We start from the raw sequence: 19,729 nt of genomic DNA, 5'->3' as shown, positions 1-19,729 counted from the left end.
ATCTTCATACGCTTCTAACAATTTGAGTAGGACATCCTCTCAATGCATGGAGTTTGTAGCTGCTAATGGCATTGTCTAGGTCCCTCTCACATTCAGTCAATTGAAATAATATACCAGGTGAGCATTCATCAAATGCACATTCTCAGAGTGCTCTAAAGGGTAGATCCAGGCACACTTGAGAGAGAGACACATTCTTTGTACCTTGTTTGGCCATTGTAAATTACCTCTGTTGTTTCAATATTTCAGCTATTTGAGACTATAAGGGGGGGAGAATTCAATTGGCTGCGTTACTATAAAAAGTTAAGCGGCCTGCGCCCTATTACTGTTGTTACGGTAATAGTGCACTTAAATGCTGCTATTACGGTAGTTTCAACTACGTCTTTTTGCTCGCAGCTCCCTGAGCTATGAGCAGAAAGCCGGGTTAAATTTATCGTAATAACGGTAATAGGTTTAGCGCGGCGATACTCTGGGGGGGGAATTGAGTATTTCTTCCTCAGGATAAGGTGTTATCCATTCAAGGCTGATAAGGCTGGTTCTGAGTCGCAGGAAGCCATCTGTTCTTCTGTACATGAGATTAATAGGAAAGGTGATTTCCTTGTTCAGAGCTGTGCAATATGCTTGTTTCCATTTTTTAGAATGATCTGCTGAGGAAGTGATCCAGTTCCAACTTGCATCTAGTCAGCCAGCTTATCAGACTGTCCATGCAGTCTTGTCTGTCCCTTTTGTGGTGGCTCAGGAGAGATCATATGAGCAGGGGGTGTCCTTTTTTCGTCTAAGAATGGACCATTGTAACGACTGATGCCAGCCATCAGGGTTGGGGCACTGTGATGCTTCATATGCAGAAAGGGTGATCAGACTATGTTAAAAGTTTGAAAACTTTCTTCTGCCTTAAATTTTCATAGAGTTTGGAAAACCTAATTGCTATGGTGTGAGCACAGAGGATTCCAGACTTCAGTTTTCAATTTGTTATCTTTCTTTTCTCCAGTAAGGTTTAGACAATGGGCTAAGATTAAGTTCTCTAAGGGTCCAGGGGTCTACGTTGTCTATCTACTTTCAGAAGAAGCTTGCTAGTATTCCAGAGGTGCAGATGTTTTTACAAGGGGTTCTTAGACTCTAGCCGCCTTTTGTTCCTCCTATAGAACCTTAATCTGGTTCTATTGGTTTTGCAATAACATGCTTTTTAGCCTTTACATTCTTTATAATTTAAATATCTTACCTGGAAAATGTTTTTCTCCTTGCAATTTATTCTGCAGCAGGGTCTCAGATTTGGGGGCTCTGTCACGTAAGTCTCCATTCTAATCTTTCATGAAGATAGGGCAGTGCTACGAACTGTCCCATCTTTCCGTTCGAAGGTGGTTTCATATTAACCAGGAAATTGTTTCAACAAGAATGTTTGGTAGATAATCAGAATTCTTGTTGTCTTCTGGATGTAGTCAGATCACTGAGGATTTATATATCCAGGAATGCTGGTGTTCGGAAGACGGATTCCCACTTAGTCCTGTATGATACCCGAAAAAGGGTTTGGCCAGCAACTAAGCAGACCATTGCCAGATGGATAAGAATGATAATCCACCAGCCCTACATCTGTGTAGGTCAATCTGTGCCGGGTAATATTTCTGCTCATTCGACCATATCAGTAAGTACTTCTTGAGCAACACGACACAGGGCTTCTGCGGAGCAGCTATATCGGTCCTGATGCAACCTGATGCCCCATCCATATTTTTACTAAATTCTATAGTTTCAACATTTGTGCATCCAGGGATGCTAGTGGTGTCTTATCGTACATTCCCTTAGGTTAGCTTTGGAATGTCCCAAAGGTGAAGCAGGGTCCCCCAGGTGATATAATAGAGAAAACAGGAGTTTTGTACTTACGTTAAATCCATTTCTCTGATGTCATCTGGGGGACACTGCGAACCCTCCCTTAGTTCTGTTAGTTATTGTTATTATGTGTTGTGTCTTTCTTGGGCTTTGATGGTTATAAACTGAGGAGTGTCAGCAGGTGGGGGGACATATCGAGGGAAGGAGTTCCTTATTTTACTCTTAACTCCTAAGTGCCCAGCTCTGCAGCTACCTATATCCCTCCATGGTGAAACTGTGTCCCCCAGATTAAATCAGAGAAATCGATTTAACGTGAGTACAAAAATCCTGTTTGTTTTTTTAATGCAACCTTGTAAAAATATGGAAGTGATTGGGTATGTTATCATTGCAATGCTGAATCCCAGATCTCCATGGATAGAAAGTCTTTAAATACATGCTTAGCATTTATAGTGTAAAGCAACTGGAGGATTAAAATATTTAGAATATATTAACCAGTGTTGCTACAATAAAGGTTGTGACATCACATTCACTGACTTCTTTGGAGGCTAGGCTGCTGGTCAGTGTTGAACATGGAGTGGTCACTCCTTTGCATTATTAGGTATATATAGGAGCCTTTACTCTTGGAATCATCTCAGCAGAGTGGTCATATTACAAAGGGACACTCCAACAATAGTTCACAATGAGAAAGCCGCTTATAAATTCTTAACAGACCGCACTAGAGCTAAAGAAGGTGAAGCCGCAGCTTCCTGGGAGACGGTATCAACAAAGACAAGCAGTATGAAGGGGGTTTGGTAGGTGAGGAGACAAGCAAGAGAGAGCTAGTGGGGCTCATGGTCAGACATTGCCCAGAGTCTTAGAGTTGTGCCACTGATATGACGGCAGCAACAGGCATATTTCAGAGGAGAAAACTTAACAGCTGTCAGTCTAGAAACTGCTTTCACTAATTCAAATACCAAGAAGAAAAAAAATATATGACAGTGCTTTGAATGCTGCAAAAAAGCAATATATAATAAATCAAACAATTAAAAAAAAATATGTAGATAAAAATATGTCTGTGCAGTATGAGATATCAGTAAAATGTATTACAAATATATACCAATTAAAACATAATAGGTATTTGCAGCGTCACTAAAAATATTTAAAAGTCCAAAAAATATAAAAATAAATCAGTCAAACGCTATTAGGAATTCAGACAACGTTAAACATATACTCCAGTATAGATTAACTTCTGCGATTAGTTTAAAGCAAATCATTTTTCACAGTTTCTGTGTTTAGATTCACATGTGAAATGCAGATAGGGTCACACTTCCCACTCTCCTGGAATGTCCGGGAGACTCCGGGGAGAGCAGGCTACTCTCCCGCATCCTGCCCACTTACTTGTGAAGTGGGCAGGATGGGAGCCTCAATGGCGCGATTCTGGCTGAAATGCGTAATTTTGGCCCCACCTCCATGGCGTGAGAAACCTGCTTGGTAGGAAAAGGGTCCAAAAGATAAAGGGGTGTGCTGCTAATGAATTTGTTAATACATTCGTAGGCGTATTGTATGAAAGGAAATCATTTACTCTATTTGTTTGGGTTTGTACCATAGCCTTACTTAGTTTTGATTGCATGGTGCTAGTTCTAAACATATACAAAAATATCTTGTAGCTATTAGAGCACAGACACACAGGCATTGAAAAACATTAGAGGGTAGACAAAACCTTATACTTTGTCCTCAGAACGTTAGAAGCCTGTTTCCTGTGGCAATTAAGTACTGTGTGCTTAACGAGTGCTCCTGTGTAACTTCATTTTATTGTATATGTAAACACTAGTGAGCACTACTGACAACGTTAAAATTGATGGAAATTGAACACTTATCTGAAATTGTGTGTACTGTTCCATCTGCATACAATAATTTTTGGACTAGCAGTGTTCAAGTGCATTTATTAGGCTTTAATTTCTTGAAATTGGAATATTAATGCCTTTGTGAATGAGTGCATAAGGTGAAAGAGATACTAACAGTTTGAAACCTTAAATAAATAATATAAAGTAGCTAATGTCTTGGGACAGGCATCAACAAAGTGCTGTCCAGTCAGCCAATTGAATATCAGCTTTTAGCAGTCTAGTGTATGAAACGTGAGATCTGATTGGTTATGGGATAAATGACATGTTAATTTGCACCATGTTATTAAACAAGCCATAAGATCTTAATTTTTAGATTTTCAAAATTATTGCTCTAACATCTTTCCGTAACTTAAACCTTATTCTACAATTATGCATGCATATATTTTCATTATGGTGAATGTAAAATCTTATTGAGTTCAGACTGATATTAGATATATTAGATATATACAATGCTGCCTTCATTTGCCCATTTCAGTTCTTGGTTTTAGAACAAAGTGCCTAAGAGTGCAATAAAAACACAATTTTCTTTGTTCCCAACTATATTCAGAAATTCCTATCGCGTTTTGTATGATTGCCTTTATCTGTCTATACCTAAAGCAGCAGTTTAGAAAACACTTAAAAGCCCATTATAAAGTTCTGAGCTTACTAGTGCAGCATTCAGAATTAAAACTCATTTGTGAGGATGCTGGGAAGTTCTGACCTCGGTAATTACCAAGCCACATAGAATGGAATAAAGGTGTTTATGCGCTGCTGTATTAAGTTGACACGACGAGCAGCACGGCTTGATTACTCAGTGGACTGAGTGCTCCCTCCCTGGATACATTAATAACACAGAACTGTAATGAAAATGACAAACTTACCGGAACAAAACATTTCCATTATCACCTGTAGGCTCTCTTATTTATGCAACTAGAGAACATTTTGCTATTAAGATGCATAACAATGAAATCAATCTGAAAATAAATTATTTCTTTGCAGTAGTGAAACCCCACTGAATGAACAAATACTTATTTTCTCATCATTTAACCATATACTTTATATTATGCCATTGCTGTAAGTGTCCAACGAGATTAAATTCCTTTAAAATTCTTGTATTTTGTTCAGATTTAATCAACATTGGAAAATCTGTTGCACACATTTTATGGTGGCTGGAGACAGAAGTTTAGTTTTTTTTATCTATAATAAACTAGGCTTTTTATAATGATTATATCACTTCTAAATTTGTATATAAGAACTTTATATACAATTTGTGTGTCTGTCGTCTAGTCACAGTGCAGGTAGATATTTATTTATTTATTTTAGAACTAAACCAATATTTGTGTCAGTGATGTCACAAGGTAATAGACTGTATTGGTGTATCCTGCAGAACGGCTTTGTCTACCATAGGTGTCACTTTAATTATTCACTCGTTATATTTATACACAATGCCATATAGTGCTCTAGTTTTGCACTGTGTTCATTGATTGCAAAAACAGGGTGTTGTTGTTGTTGTTGTTGTTGTTGTTGTTTTTAACTGTACACCATCTCTCTTGTTAAAACTGGATATTTCCTGGTAAACTTTACCTTTTCTTTTTGTCGATCTTCCAGGCCGCATGCAAGGATCTCTGCTCACCCTTCAGAAATTAGTGCAAATGTATCCTGAAGATATCTCGCTGAAGAATGACCTTGGGGTTGGTTATCTTCTGATTGGAGATAATAAAAAAGCCAAACCAGTGTATGAAGAGGTAAAGTGGTGTTTTTTATATACACGATTCAGTCTTACAAAAGAAATATGTCTGGCTGAGCCTCACCTGCATTTTTTAGGAGACCAGCTGTCAAGGTATATGCACTATATGAATATAATATAGAACAATTGTTGTCAGTGCTTAGCCTTGCCAGTACAAATCTTAAAATATCTCAATAATAGAGATATGAAGTATTGGTTCATATTTTGATCAAAACATTTAAGCTTGCGACCAACGTCAAGAGTCCTCATTGTTTCCATTGTTTCCCATTGTCCCATTGTTTCCCATAGATTGTAAGCTTGCGAGCAGGGCCTTCTCACCTCTTTGTCTGTTTTACCCAGTTTGTTGATCAGTTTATTATGTTTGTCCCCAATTGTAAAGCGCTACGGAATATGTTGGCGCTATATAAATAAATGATGATGATGAACCCTGCACTCACACCAATGCTTCGGACATCACTGAAATGCAGTTGAGATTATGTCCACTCACCTCACTACTTAGGAGGCCAACATGTGACAATACATTATTAAACTTTCTAAATAACCCACAGTGAAATCTTATTTGACAGAAGTTTGAAATCTTATTTTTCTCCAATTCTTAGTTTTCCTACGTGTTGTGAGTATTGATCTCCATACTTTTTAAAATTGTTTTTGCATGTTACTTATACCTTTGTTTATTTCAGTTTTACATTCATGTCAGATTTGTACAACTGCAATGCCTGTTCTGTTAACACAGTTAAATAATTTTTTTCAGTCCATATATGTTTAAAAGGAAAAGGGATATTGCCCCACACCCAGAAAATATATATATTTTTTCAGGAGAAGCGATGGTAGATATAATATAACTTGTGGCACAGTGGTTAGCATTATTGCTTCACAGCGCTGGGGCCATGGGTTTGATTCCGAACAAGGCCCTATGTATGTGGGGGGTTTTCCTGTGTTTGTGTGGACTCCCTCCGGGTGTTCCGGTTTCCTCCCATAGTCAAAAAGCATACTGGTAGGTTAATTGGCCGAAAAAAATGGACCATAGTGTGTGTGTGTTGTGGTAGGGAATTTAGCTTGTAAGCATCAATGGGGCAGTGATTAATGTGAATGATTACATAATCTCTGAACAGCTCAAAGCAATATGATTGATACTATATAAATAAACAATCATAATAAAGAATAATATTATATTTACTGCTATAAGTTTATCAATAGCAACATTTTTTTTGTGGCTTCCAATTTCACGTCTGCAGCAAGTCCCCCCACATGTTCAGGAGAGCAGAACAGAGGCCTTCATAGAGATGAGAGATCATATTGTATCTTTCACCATGGCAACTGAGCAAAAGGAATGATAAAATCATAATAAATTGTGATGAAAGTAATTTTTTATCGCCTAGATGTAATTTTGATAATAGGCCCCAAAGCCCTGTTTCTGTGATGACTTATAAGGTGTCACACAAGACAGGATAACGCTATACAAGATAATACTTTCAGCTGTCTTTAATGAAATTCAAACCAAAAATGTAAGAATCCAGGAAACACTGATAAAACTGCAATCAGGAAGAGAATCAAAAGGGTTTTGCAAAATATGATTTTAAAACTATGCAAAATAAGGGGCAAAATAAACGTTTTGTTCTTATATAATAGCAAATCTCCATACAAATATAGTATATTCACGGAAACTAGGGAATCTGCATATAGTGAACATGTAATTTAAAATGATTGAGAAAAATAAACACACAAAGCGATATATTTACTAAACTGCGGGTTTGAAAAAGTGGAAATGTTGCCTATAACAACCAATCGGAAACTAGTTCTCATTTATTTTGTACGTTCTACAAAATGACAGCTAGAATCTGATTGGTTGCTATAGGCAACATCTCCACTTTTTCAAACCCGCAGTTTAGTAAATATACCCTAATAGGTCTATTGTTTCAGTCAGAATTTTGTAATAAGTGCTAATACCAGACTATGTAATCAAACGCGCAGAGGAGAAGGTTGACAAATTTACATGAAACTTTATCCAGTAAACTGGAAAACAAAGGGACCACTGGTAATGCCATGCTGTCCAGGGTTAATTCCCCATTCCTATATTACAGATTACAGATAACATCTCAGAGCAATAGTGCTCATGTTTTTAACATAGCACTACTTGTACTGAATCAAAACAACCAATCACACACTTGTATTCATTGTCTTACTTGCACTGTATAGAAGTAATTGCTGATTTGTTGCACTGGTTCAACCTTCTTTAGTTGTATTTGTCATTTTTCATAGAAAACTTTTTTCAAAACTTGTTTCATGTTTACAACAAGTAAACAAGATTTTTACAATGTAATTACAATGAGATATTTTTTCATCAAAAATGATACTTTTTGCATTATTGGACATATTAAATGAAAACAATTACAAATATTAAAAAGTATTATTTTTTTTTATTGAAAATGTGCATATTTAACAGGAATCAGCTGCGGCCGCAGTTACAGATGGCTGCACTTTAGTTCTGGGCCCTGCATCTCACATATTCATCTTCCCACAAGTATAAAACTGTTACACTTTTGTGAAGGCAGAAAGAAATTACATTGTAGTGTCAACAGCATACTTGCCAACTCTCCCGGAAAGTCCGGGATACCCCCGAAATTCGGGTCAGTCTCCCGCGAGAGCTGGCATTTCTCCTGCATCCTGGGACTTCCCTGTCAAAATGACGTGATTCACCAAGAATCGCGTCATTTTGGCCCTATCCCCCACGACAAAACGTCATTTGACTCGTGGGGGCGGGGCCAAAATGACGCAATTTGCGGCGCCCCATCCTCTCCCGCCCATTAGTCACGCCCCTCTCCCGGATGTCGCCTACTGAAAGTAGGTAAGTATGGTCAAGAGACGTCCTCACACCATAGACAACTGTTATTGCTGTTGCCATCTCCAGGTTAAAGGTTCAGGCCACCCTAAGCTAATATGCTCATGGAGCCCTCTCGCCTTCAATACCTGTCAGAATTTTGCACTTCCAAAAATTTTGCACACCCTCCCCCCCCCAAAAAAAAAAAAAAAAAAAGCCATGTGCCTTAGGCTGCAGCCTAGTTAGCCTATTGAATAATCCGGAAATGGCCATCTCTGTTCCTCCTTTTCTGATCTCCACTGCCTATTTTGTAAAGTACCGGTGACATTATAGCAAAAGAACCAGCAGAGAAAGGGGTTCAGTTAAGATATATAGTGAAGAACAGTTAAGGTTAACAGTAGCTGACTGTGGTAAGATTTCTGCAGTGAATGGGTTGATGATTCATGTCTCCAGCTTCAGCTCTTTATCCTCGTTCCAATAATGCCACAACACTGGTAGCTACACAGAAATCACTGCTTTATTATTGGTGGCTGATAATATGTATGATAGGAATGTAAGAATGTTCAGTATAACGTGCATAACCAACAGTCACATGGGTGATTGTTGGAATGTGATGCTTTTTTATGTGAGAGGCAAGAATAATCTGAAAGATAAGTTAATCATTCTGAAGAGAAACCTTTTTTCTTTATCTGTCAAATTTTTCTTGTTTTCTTTTTGTTTTTCTCTTCAACATTTTAAGTGGTTGAAAGTACTTTTAATCATTTTGCTTGTAGATGCCCCTTGTTCGGCTTTGTCAAAATTGGCATTTTTATTTTCCAGGTCATTTGCATGTATAGCTTATAACAGCACAATCACTGGGGTCCCATGTATCTCCCCTGTTTCCTGAAAACAAAACTTGAAAAAAATTTTTTTTTACTTTTTCAATCAATGTATGTATATATTACACACACACACAATATGCATACAGTGGAAGATGTCATCCTCCTTTCCATCTACACCAAGTATATGAATGACATCAGTAGTTTCAGTCACCTGCCTTCCATAGGTGCAGCAGGAGACCCCAACCAGTTGTTATTGGGCTGCCCCCAGCCCTTCCTGTTTATTGGTACTGTTCGGCCCCAGGTGACATTGCAGTGCTGCAGAAAATGCAGGAACACAGGGAAGACATAAGGGAAAAGTGAAGGAAAACAGGAGAGACCTGACGGGAATGTGAAATGACACGGGAGATATGAGGGAAAGATATAGGGACACAGAAGAGACACCAATGTTAGATGGGTGCACAGAGAGCATAGCCTTGCATCGTTTACTATGTCTTTGTATTTTCATCATCATCACCATTTATTTATATAGCGCCACTAATTCTGCAGCAATGTACAGAGAACGCATTCACATCAGTCCCTGCCCAATGGGGCTTACAGTTTAAATTCCCTAACACACACACACACACACACACACACACTAGGGTCAATTTGTTAGCAGCCAATTAGCCTACCAGTATGTTTTTTTGGAGTGTGGGAGGAAACCAGAGCACCCAGAGGAAACCCACACAAACACGGGGAGAACATATAAACTCCTCACAGATAAGGCTATGGTCTGGAATTGAACTCATGACCCCAGTGTTGTAAGGCAGAAGTGCTAACCACTTAGCCACCGTGCTGCCCACATAGTGTTAAAATATATATTCTATTATGCATTAATTATATTATGTATTTAATATATATATCCCACTTTTATTATGATCAGTGAAAAATAATTGATCACTTTACATTCCTTTTGCAACTTGCAACACTGTTTTGTTAAAAAGACTCCACCAGTTGTGTTGTAGGCTTCATGTTCTGTGGCTTCATTCGCCTATAATCTATTTATTCGTTTTCTCCATAAGTCAATGAATATTTCTCGGTTGGACACAGATTTTTTTCTCTAAGCGTTTTGTATCGTCAACAAGTCGTTCCTGTGGCATGCAGGAAACACCACCCATTCTCTGCCATCATTAGCTCTTAGAAAAACACATCTAACAGTACAAATTAGACACGCATGTCTAATTTAAACACATGCATTGCTAAAGCAGTTTTTGTGTTAGCTATGCTCTCCATTATTAATGTACCTCACGATAATGCATTGAAAAATGGTCCTACCAGGCTCTTTAAATCTAACGCTATGTCACAATTTGCCTACAAAACTGCAGGTCAGCATAGTATACACGAATGAAACGTATATTAACAGCGGATAGGTGAGAACGAGCCCTGAATGCTTAATGTTGGGTTGTAAAATATCTGTCATTTTCTTCATAAGAGTTTATTTTACCTGTTTCTGATTTCCCCTTTTCATTTTCCAGGTTTTATCACTAGATCCTAGTAATGGTTTTGCTAAAGTACATTACGGTTTCATCCTAAAAGCAGAAAACAAGATTGCAGAAAGTATTCCTTACTTAAAGGTAAAGGGCAACATTTCTGATGTTTATATTGTGTTCATCATTTTGCATTTTGTAACCTCGACAAGTTTCTATATTTAAAGTGGCATTTTGTGGATTAAATTCTTTACTTTTGGTGACACTGACCATCACAGTTGGAAAATCTGTTCTAACTGATGATTGGACGATGTAAAATTATCTAAAATACATAATATAATTTGAGTGTTCATGCTTTGAGCGAAGAAGATGGCAGACAGCTGGGGATATTATGAAATCATAATTGTAGTACGATTTAGAAAATCAAAGCGCATGTCTCATTTCTATGGGCAATGCCATAGTTATGCTTTGCAGTCTTGAAATTTTAATAAATGTCCCTAAGTGTGTTGTTTTAGTGTAGTAATGCTTGGTTTTATGTTGCAGTGATATTACACAGTAATTCCTGAACATATTAGTCTCTAAATATATTTCTTACATGTTATATTGAGTTCAATATGCTGTCAGGGAACAATGGAAGAAATTACTTTCATTCTTAAGAGACCATATTCATTTCAAATGATTGCATACAGCACTAACACCAGAAACTGCGGAGCCCAATACAAGAAATGTAACAATGGGGTTCCCCTACTTCTCTCATCCCACCCACATTTCTCTTGCATCCAATTGAGTGAGACCGCACATTGGAGTATTGAGTGCATCCAGGAGCGAGGGCACTTTAAATTTTGGCATTTAACTGTAGCTCCTTTCTTTACCCATCTGTCCCGGTGCTTGCCAGAGCTTTTTGTTTTTCTTGTGGTTTTTTTTTCTCGAAATGATTTGGCCGCATAGTGCTGAGAGGGAGATTTTAATTAAAATCGCGGTGGGATTCCAGGTTCGGGGACTGTATGATTTTAATTTTTGATATGTGGTCGTTCTTTAGATTAGTCTGGGATCAGGTAGGGCATACTATGGCAGTAAGCCTCTGCTAGGCACTAATTATGGCCAGATTGAATCACGCCAGAAGCAGTTGACCTTTTTCAAGCCCTGCTCTCCCCTTCTGTACCAGCTGGTGTGAGTAGTAAATGGGGGGGTTACGAGTGAAATTTACCTCTGTTTACTGGGCTTGAGTCTGTTAGACAGGTTTGCTTTCTTTTGTTTGATTGTGTTCTGTTAGTGTATTCTATATTCTCTGCCTTTCTGCTATGTCTAACGAGAGGAGTTCTTCCAGAGTGAAGGCTGTGAACATGGCATTTGTAAAGATCATACCATGTTGTAAATGCCATGTTAAAATTGCCTCTGGGACAGTCAGGTGCGTATGTCTTATGCGCAGCCTGAGGCTCATGTGCCATGTACGCTGGAAGGCTCTGGTACATGGTGGAACTGGCCTGGGGTAAATTCTTAGCCAGTGCAATTGATGAGGTTGCTCAGCTGACCCGTTCTCGTGAGAAAAGTCCTTCCCAGATTTCTTCGGGTTCAGGGGGAGATTCTTGTGGACTAATGTCTCCTTTGGTCATGCCTAGCTAAGGGCCAGTGGGTCTATGGAGGCATCCCAAGAGGAGCCGTTATGGGCAAGAAGTCTCACAATTCTGTGCATGAATTAGTCAAGGTTTCCTCCTCTGCATGGGTTAACAAGGCAGCAGAGATGGTTCGGAACAGCTTTCAGAATGCCTGAAAACAGGTTGACCAGGGTCTAATTGTTGCCTTTACTGGAACAGATTCAAGGAGCTATAGAGTATTTGGGGTAGTGGGGGGTGGGGCTTTAGATGCTGGACTGATTGGAGCTAGGATATCAGCTTCAGCAATCTCGGCTTTTCGCACTCTCTGGCTTTAAAGCCTGGGAAGTTGATGTGGAGTCTAAACAGACAGTCACTTTCTTTCTCTATTGATTAATTGAGCCTGAGCTGGATAAAATTATGAAACAAGCCTTAGGGAGGAGGAGTGTTTGTTTTCCCATTAATGCTCCAGGAAAGAGAGTGTCCAGGTTTTTCTCCTTTTGGGCGTCAATAACCCATAGGGCAAGCTTTTGCTCCTAGGGATATTTGCAGAGGGGGACACAGACTTGGGCGGCCAGACACCCAGGTGCCATGTCCTCTGACAAGCCTTCAGCATGACGGGCATTCTGCCCGCACAGAATCATCTGTGGTGGGAGCCAGTTTACTCCTCTTCCTAGGCCAGTGGTTAAAATCCACTACAGATGCCCGGGTGAGAGGGATTGTGGCTCAAGGATACTTTATAGACCTCCTCAGATCCTTACCCAGAATATTTTTCACCAGAGGGCTTCCCGCAGACAAGGCAAAATGTTTTGCGCTGCGAGAGGTCATTAAAGATCTGATTTCCTGAGGCATGGTTTTTCCGGATCACCAAAAAGGTTTGCGATTCTACTCAAACCAGATGGTTCGTTCAGGTCCATCATGAATCTGAAAACCCTTAACTTTCAACTCTGTGTGGACAGTTTCAAGATGGAGTCCCTGAAATCAGTAGTAAACGGGTTGGAAAAGGAAGAGTATATGGTGTCCTTGGATACCAAGGACACTTATCTACATGTTCCTATCTGTGCAAGACATCATTGTCTTCTCAGGTTTGCTGTTCAATCTTATAACTACCAGTTTCAGGCTCTTTCCTTTCGTCTGGGCACAGCCCCGAGAGTTTTCACCAAGATCATGGTGGTCATAGCGGCTCTGTTGCACTCCCGGGGAATAAAGATTATTCCCTATTTGGACAATATGTTGATTTGCCAGCTGTACTTCAGGCCCATGCACAGGAGACTGCTCAGACATTAGAATCGCACTGTTGGTTTCTCAATTTCAAAAAAATCCAAACTGACACCATGACAGCGGATGATCTTTTTGGTTCTTTGCTTCAACACCCAGAAATATGGGGTGTTTTTACCGGTGGACAAAATTTTTGCATGAGTGTACTAGGCAAGATGGTTTCAACGTTCGAGGAGATCCTGTTTGCCCAGTTTTCATGCGAGAGAGTTCTAATTAGAACTCCGCTCCAAGTGGAACAAATTTCACCTTTATATATCCAGCCAGGTGATTCGCCTCTTCAAGAGACAACCTTGTCCAGAAATTATCAGGGCTCACTCCACCAGGTCGTTGGAAGCCGCTTGGGCGGCATTTCATGGGGCATTGGCTAAGCAGCTGTATTGGGCTGCCACATGGTCCTCAGTTCACACATTTATCAAATTTTATAGGTTTAATTTGTTTGCATCCAGTTTCTGGAGGAAGGTGCTTCGCACCGCCTCTACTAAGAGTAAAACCCTTAGGGTTAGCTAGGGGATGTCCCAATGTCTGGGGTTACCCAATTGGATGCAAGAGCAAATAAAATTTTATGCTTATGTTAAATTCTTTTCTCTTAGTCCATTGGTGGACACAGAACACCCACCATTTTACACTTTGGTTCTCCTACTCTGCCCTGTGGGGCTAAGTTAAAGTCCTCAACCACTCCCCCCACCCCACCCCACGCTCCTTGTTCGCTCCAGCTAATCCTGTCCTCGGTTATATCTAACCCTTGCAGTAGTTTACTTACCTCTCTGCTTGTTCTTGCTGGCTCCTTTCAGCTCTTATCCATATGATGTCACCAGTTACGTGACATTGGTGCTACAGGGAGTCTCTGTCAGGGGAATATGCAGATGTGGGGGCTGGGGCAAATGGGGCACTTGTGGCACCCTCCACATCTTGGGTATGAAGATGGATCTGCTGCTTACAAGAAGTCCCCTGCCCTTAACTCAACACAGAGCCCCCCCTCCCCCTTTCACATTTCAGGAGCAGTTGCTAACTAGAAATGGAGCCTGCAACATCCCTTAATTCACTGAGGAGGGCTCCTTCCTAATAAATCTGTTTGGTTCCAGGGCTGTTTTGGCCCCATACTGCTGTATTCCCTGTACCTCCCTGATGGCGACCCTGATTGCAGGACTATGCCATGCTGCAAGTACATATCTGACATTTGTTAAAACTGTATGCTGGAAAATATGTGATTATATTTACTAATAAACTAGCTCCCTATGTCACACACGGTTCTGTTAATTCAGTATAATGTTTATCATTAGTGGGTGACATTGACCTCTTTTAATTTCATCAATGTTTTCTAGAATTTTGTGTAAATACAAAACTGTTTTATTTCATTCTCTAGGAAGGTCTGTTGTCAGGGGAGCCTGGTACTGATGATGGTCGATTTTACTTTCACTTGGGGGATGCCTTACAGAGAGTTGGAGACAAAGAGGTATAATTAATTAAAATAAAAATGCAAGAAGCAGCTAGTAGCATTATTAATCTGTCTGTAGTCATTAATCCGGTGCCACCTGCTAATATGTTCCACAGCGGAAAGTGTAAAAGAACCAATTAAAGCAAAATAATATAAACATCTTGTTACAGATGGACTCAGGACTAATAACTGCTGACAGAGGGGACATCTCAGCTTAAGTCCTCAGATCTACCATCTATATGCACTGTTCCATAGAGCATGTTTTTCAATAACAGTTGTTTTCTTTTATGGTATGAACAGTTGTTTAGGGGTGTTTAGTATGTAAATCCAAACCTGCCTATAACAATTCCAGCATATTTTAAGGTGGGTTTTTGAGGATGTGACTATTTAATAATTTAGTGACATGCATATAATTTAAGATTAGATTAGTTTAGCTTTTATTTTTAAATCAAAACGGGAATTCTGAAGTTTTATTCTGTCCTACAAAATCACCAATGTCAATGTCTATATATAGACGTATTAATCTATATAGGAGTACAGTATTGTATATAATGAGTTATATCAAGCTTTAAATTTAAGTTCACTGTAGTTTATATCATACAGTGATTTATTCAAATTACTTTGGCTTTATAATACTCTTTATCAGACGAACAGGGAAACTGTTACCAGCTCATTCGATTCTTTCTTTTTGTTTTGCATTACTATACAGTGCCTTGTGTACTATTTTATAGCTGTAAACCTCCGGTGCACATGTAAAAGAAACAATACCAATATTGTGTACCATTTTGTAAAATGAATATACAGTATATAATAATGTGATTGATTCCTGCTCGCCTTTCTTTTTCAAGATAATTAACTATAGAATTCCTTTTAGCTGTTCCTCTTTAGCAATCAGTCCCATCCACTCTTATTAGTTTTCAGGTGTTTGCAAAATAACAGATGTCCTCACACAACTTCTCGCACCAAACAGATTTATTCTAGACATAAAATACTAATATAGGGCATTACCATACTAGCAGGTTACAATCGTACACAGATTGCACACACCCGGATCCCGGGCAAAAGTCACAAATACTGTTTGGCTCTCTGCAGTCTCGGGATAGTATCTCAGCTTAACTCCTTATCACTATCAACTTAACGCGTTTCACGAGCACCCAGCCTGCATCTTCAGAAAGTTGTAATTGACATTCTCCTGTTGGTCTTTTATGTTCATTTCTCCCCTGTCATTGGTTCATGTTTGACCTCTTCAACCAGAGTTCATGGCAATCAAATTCATATACTGTATATTCACAATAAGTTTTAAAAAGCTCCATAAATCTTACATGATTAGTAGTGATTTAAAACTCACTTCCATTATCTGTCCAATTCGTTTTCATTAATTAATTTGTTTTCGTAAACCCCTAAACCAACAGACATTGACTATATGAAATATTGTTTTTGATGTTGAGCCTGGCAGCACTTGTTTTTCTATAGACATTGTGTTCTCTACTGGGCAGGTTTCTTTAAACTGTACAGCCGGAGATATTTCAGCCTCATTTAGCTGTTACCCAGGCCAGCTCCCTGTCTATCTCATGACTTTCCTATTGTATAAGCTAGGAAAAGAGAGTATAGTACACCTAGTAATATGTGCTTTCCTGGGCAAACAGGTTTTTGGGAAACCCTAGTTTTTTTCCTGGGCGCACAGATATCCAGAGAAATCCCAGTTTTTCCTGGGCAAACAGAGATCCGGGGTACCCCAGGTTTTCATGGGCAAATGGAGCTACAGAGGAACCACAGTTTTTTGCGTACTACATAGTACACTATATAGTATGGAGTAAAATCAACAATATCAAACGATCTGGTGACAGGTAGCATGACCCTAGGAGTTCTGCAGGGTATTTTTTAAGGGGGACAATCACTAAGAACACTTGGCACTAAGACATCTCCAAAATAACTAAAGTTTATTATACAGAGTTGCTAGGGGATAACGTTATATGCACAATATGCAAAGTTTCTGCTGTCGATTAGGAGGTTATGTTTTATTTTTATACCTAAATTAATCCCCTTAGCCTGTTCGTCACTTGATAAAAATTAACAAAGGAATGAAAAGAGTCTATATTCAGGATGTATAATTATCTCTTCATGCTTTATCTCTACAACTGTAAAAGCTCACAGAAAGTTAGCGTTTAGTCTTAGCTGCTAGTTAAAACTAGGTACTAGCATAACAATCAACTTTAGTTCAACTTTCTAGTGCATCGAACAGTTCCACAACAGATGGGGAGCGAGAGAGTGTCTACAACTTGCTGTTACCAGTGTAGTATGTAGTTAAATGAGTTGAAATTAGCAGACTTTCCACACCACAGGATTCTCATTGAACGGTCTGTGTAGTAAGTATTCAGCTCAGGGCATTGAATCCTGACCTGTCACATGATACAGTCCTGAATATATGAATATTCCAAATTGTCTGTTCTGTTTGGCTATCAATGTTTGTTTGAATCTCCAATGAAAGGAAATGTGATCATATTTTCCAGGCTTACACATGGTATGAGGCCGGCCACAAGAAAGGATACTTTGCCTCAGTCTGGCAACGGTCACTTTACAATGTGAATGGACTGAAAGCTCAGCCATGGTGGACTACAAAGGACACTGGCTATACAGACTTAGTGAGGGTAAGACTTAAACACTTTATTAAAAATAAAAACTGATTGGTATTCATCGTCTGTCTGGTTACCCAACTGGACACAGTTTCTATTCAGAATTTTCCAGGCTTTCATGCCTAGAGAATCACCTGTGCTGGTATATGTGAGTTATCCCCAGACCACATAAACTGAGCAAATAGAAAATAGTGAACAATTTGTGAACTTGCCAAGCTTAAAATACTGTACACAGTAGATCTAGCAGTCCAGGATTTCATATAATGTCTTGTCCTTTATATGCCATTATATATACTCCTTTGCCCACCACATATGTTCCATGTACAGCATTAACAGCCATATGCACCCAACAAATATACACGGTTCCTAAATGCCCCTCAAATGCAAGCTCATACTCCACATAACAGCCTCATGTGCAGCACACTTCTATAGAGACCCAAATGACACACAAGTATAGGTCAATGCCCAACATAATGCTCTATTCCAGCATAACACCCCAGTGCCCACTCTAGCAGCCCTATAAAACACAAACATTTTAGCTACACATCACCATAATGAAATAAGCTGCCCTAAGATCCCCTCCATGCAAACATATTCAGTCACATGAAATGCCAACAACTCCATGCCGTAATAACAGCCCCTTAACCACCATAACAGCCAGGCCTGGGTGTGCATGTTTGTCACTTATTATCGCATTGCTCTCTGATCCCATTCTCCAACACCCCCCTAATGTATTCCGCCAGTAATCAAAGATTATCATGGATTTTTGGATGCAAGAAGGCGTATGTGCTCCATTAAAGCAGCTTCTAGAAGAACTTACATATGTAATAAAATAAAGAAAATACAAAATATTAAATTACAAACCACCAATGGGAATTTAAAGAGCAGCCTTCTGTACCTGCCTTTCTGCTACCCTGGGCCTAGCTTCAGACAGACGGCATATCAGAGTAGCTGAAGGTAGGATTTCTGGCATAACCAGCGATTAGGCTGCCGAAAAATGCAGCACTAGTACCATGGAATTTCGGAAGCCACCTAGGAGACTTAGAAACATAGAATTTCACAGCAGATAAGAACCTCACAGCCCATTGGTCTGCACATTTTTATTCTTAGAAATCTTAGACCCTATTTGACCCTTAGTTTTTTTCTTCAGATTTAGGTAGCCCTTTGTCTATTCCATACATTTTTAAATTCCCCTACTGTACCAGCGTCTACCACAGCTGTTGGAAGGCTATTTTGCCTATCCACTACCCATCCAGTAAAGTCAATCTTACTCAAATTTCTAAAACCTACCAAAGTAATCAATCATTTGTCTCACCCTGGTGTTACAAAACTTATTATTTACAAAAATGCATATTGTCCTTTCAATACCAGTAGTAATGTCACCAATACGGATATTTATGGGGACTATTGCAAGTACAGATCCTGTATAGAGCAGAATTTGGGACCACCCTCATGCTTAGCCATTGTATGAGCATACTGTAGTGGACTAAGTACTACATAGAAACTACAGTAGGTCAAAGGTGACAAGTTCTCCGATGAATTTGTCAGGTGCACAAATATTTCCTACAAGGTAAGTATAATTACTAATTTGTCACATTTAAGTTTGTTTACTAATTTTACATAAGAATTTAGCAATCAATAAAAATGCACATTGTCTCCCTGCACAGTTCATTCGTACAGAAAATGACAATTTTTGTAATCAGAAATGTATTGTTCTGTGACTCTATGGGAAACCAGCTGGAGAATAATGTGGTAAGCAATACTTATTCTCACATCCTCAATAGGCACTTAAAATACCACTAAAATACACATTTCTCACACTAAAATATTTCCCCTGAATAATCAGTATCTCATTATTCAACAAATTGATTATCAGGCTTTCAATTATTCACAGTATGCTTCCCCTGTGTACAGCTTGTGGGACTGCGCATTCCAATTGTAAAGTACTGCTGGCACTATGAGTACGCTGGCACTATGTAAATAAGTGCTTATTAATAATAATAATAATAATAATAATAATAATAATAATAATAATTAGAATTGTGTTGGAATATATTGTAAACCTGGCTTCTCTATGTAATGAGAGTCTGCAACTTTCTCTGTTTTAGTCTAAGTATGAAATCTCCTTGGGAGTGCTTCCCGTTAAAGTGGACCCTTCAGATATTCACAATGGAGGCTGTAATCATCAGTCCATGTAGTGCCTCGTGCCTCACTAATTACAAGTGAATTGATTGGCTGTATTGTCGCCACTACTGGGTA

At 39.1% G+C, this 19,729-nt stretch overlaps 1 protein-coding gene across 3 annotated transcripts in view; it reads left to right on the top strand.

Moving 5' to 3' along the window:
* Positions 1–19,729, top strand: part of ASPH (aspartate beta-hydroxylase) — a 148,030-nt gene that overhangs the window by 108,929 nt on the left and 19,372 nt on the right. For all 3 annotated transcript variants that reach the window (XM_075213566.1, XM_075213568.1, XM_075213567.1), the window contains 4 exons: positions 5,289–5,425; positions 10,581–10,679; positions 14,766–14,855; positions 17,348–17,485. In XM_075213566.1, coding sequence (XP_075069667.1) covers positions 5,289–5,425; positions 10,581–10,679; positions 14,766–14,855; positions 17,348–17,485 — 464 coding nt within the window. The remainder of the gene's footprint in view (positions 1–5,288; positions 5,426–10,580; positions 10,680–14,765; positions 14,856–17,347; positions 17,486–19,729) is intronic.

Source organism: Mixophyes fleayi, chromosome 5 (assembly GCF_038048845.1).
Source record: "Mixophyes fleayi isolate aMixFle1 chromosome 5, aMixFle1.hap1, whole genome shotgun sequence".
NCBI classification, from domain to species: domain Eukaryota; kingdom Metazoa; phylum Chordata; class Amphibia; order Anura; family Limnodynastidae; genus Mixophyes; species Mixophyes fleayi.
The sequence above is the reverse complement of the archived record's forward strand: the minus strand, read 5'-3'. Positions and strand labels throughout refer to the sequence as shown.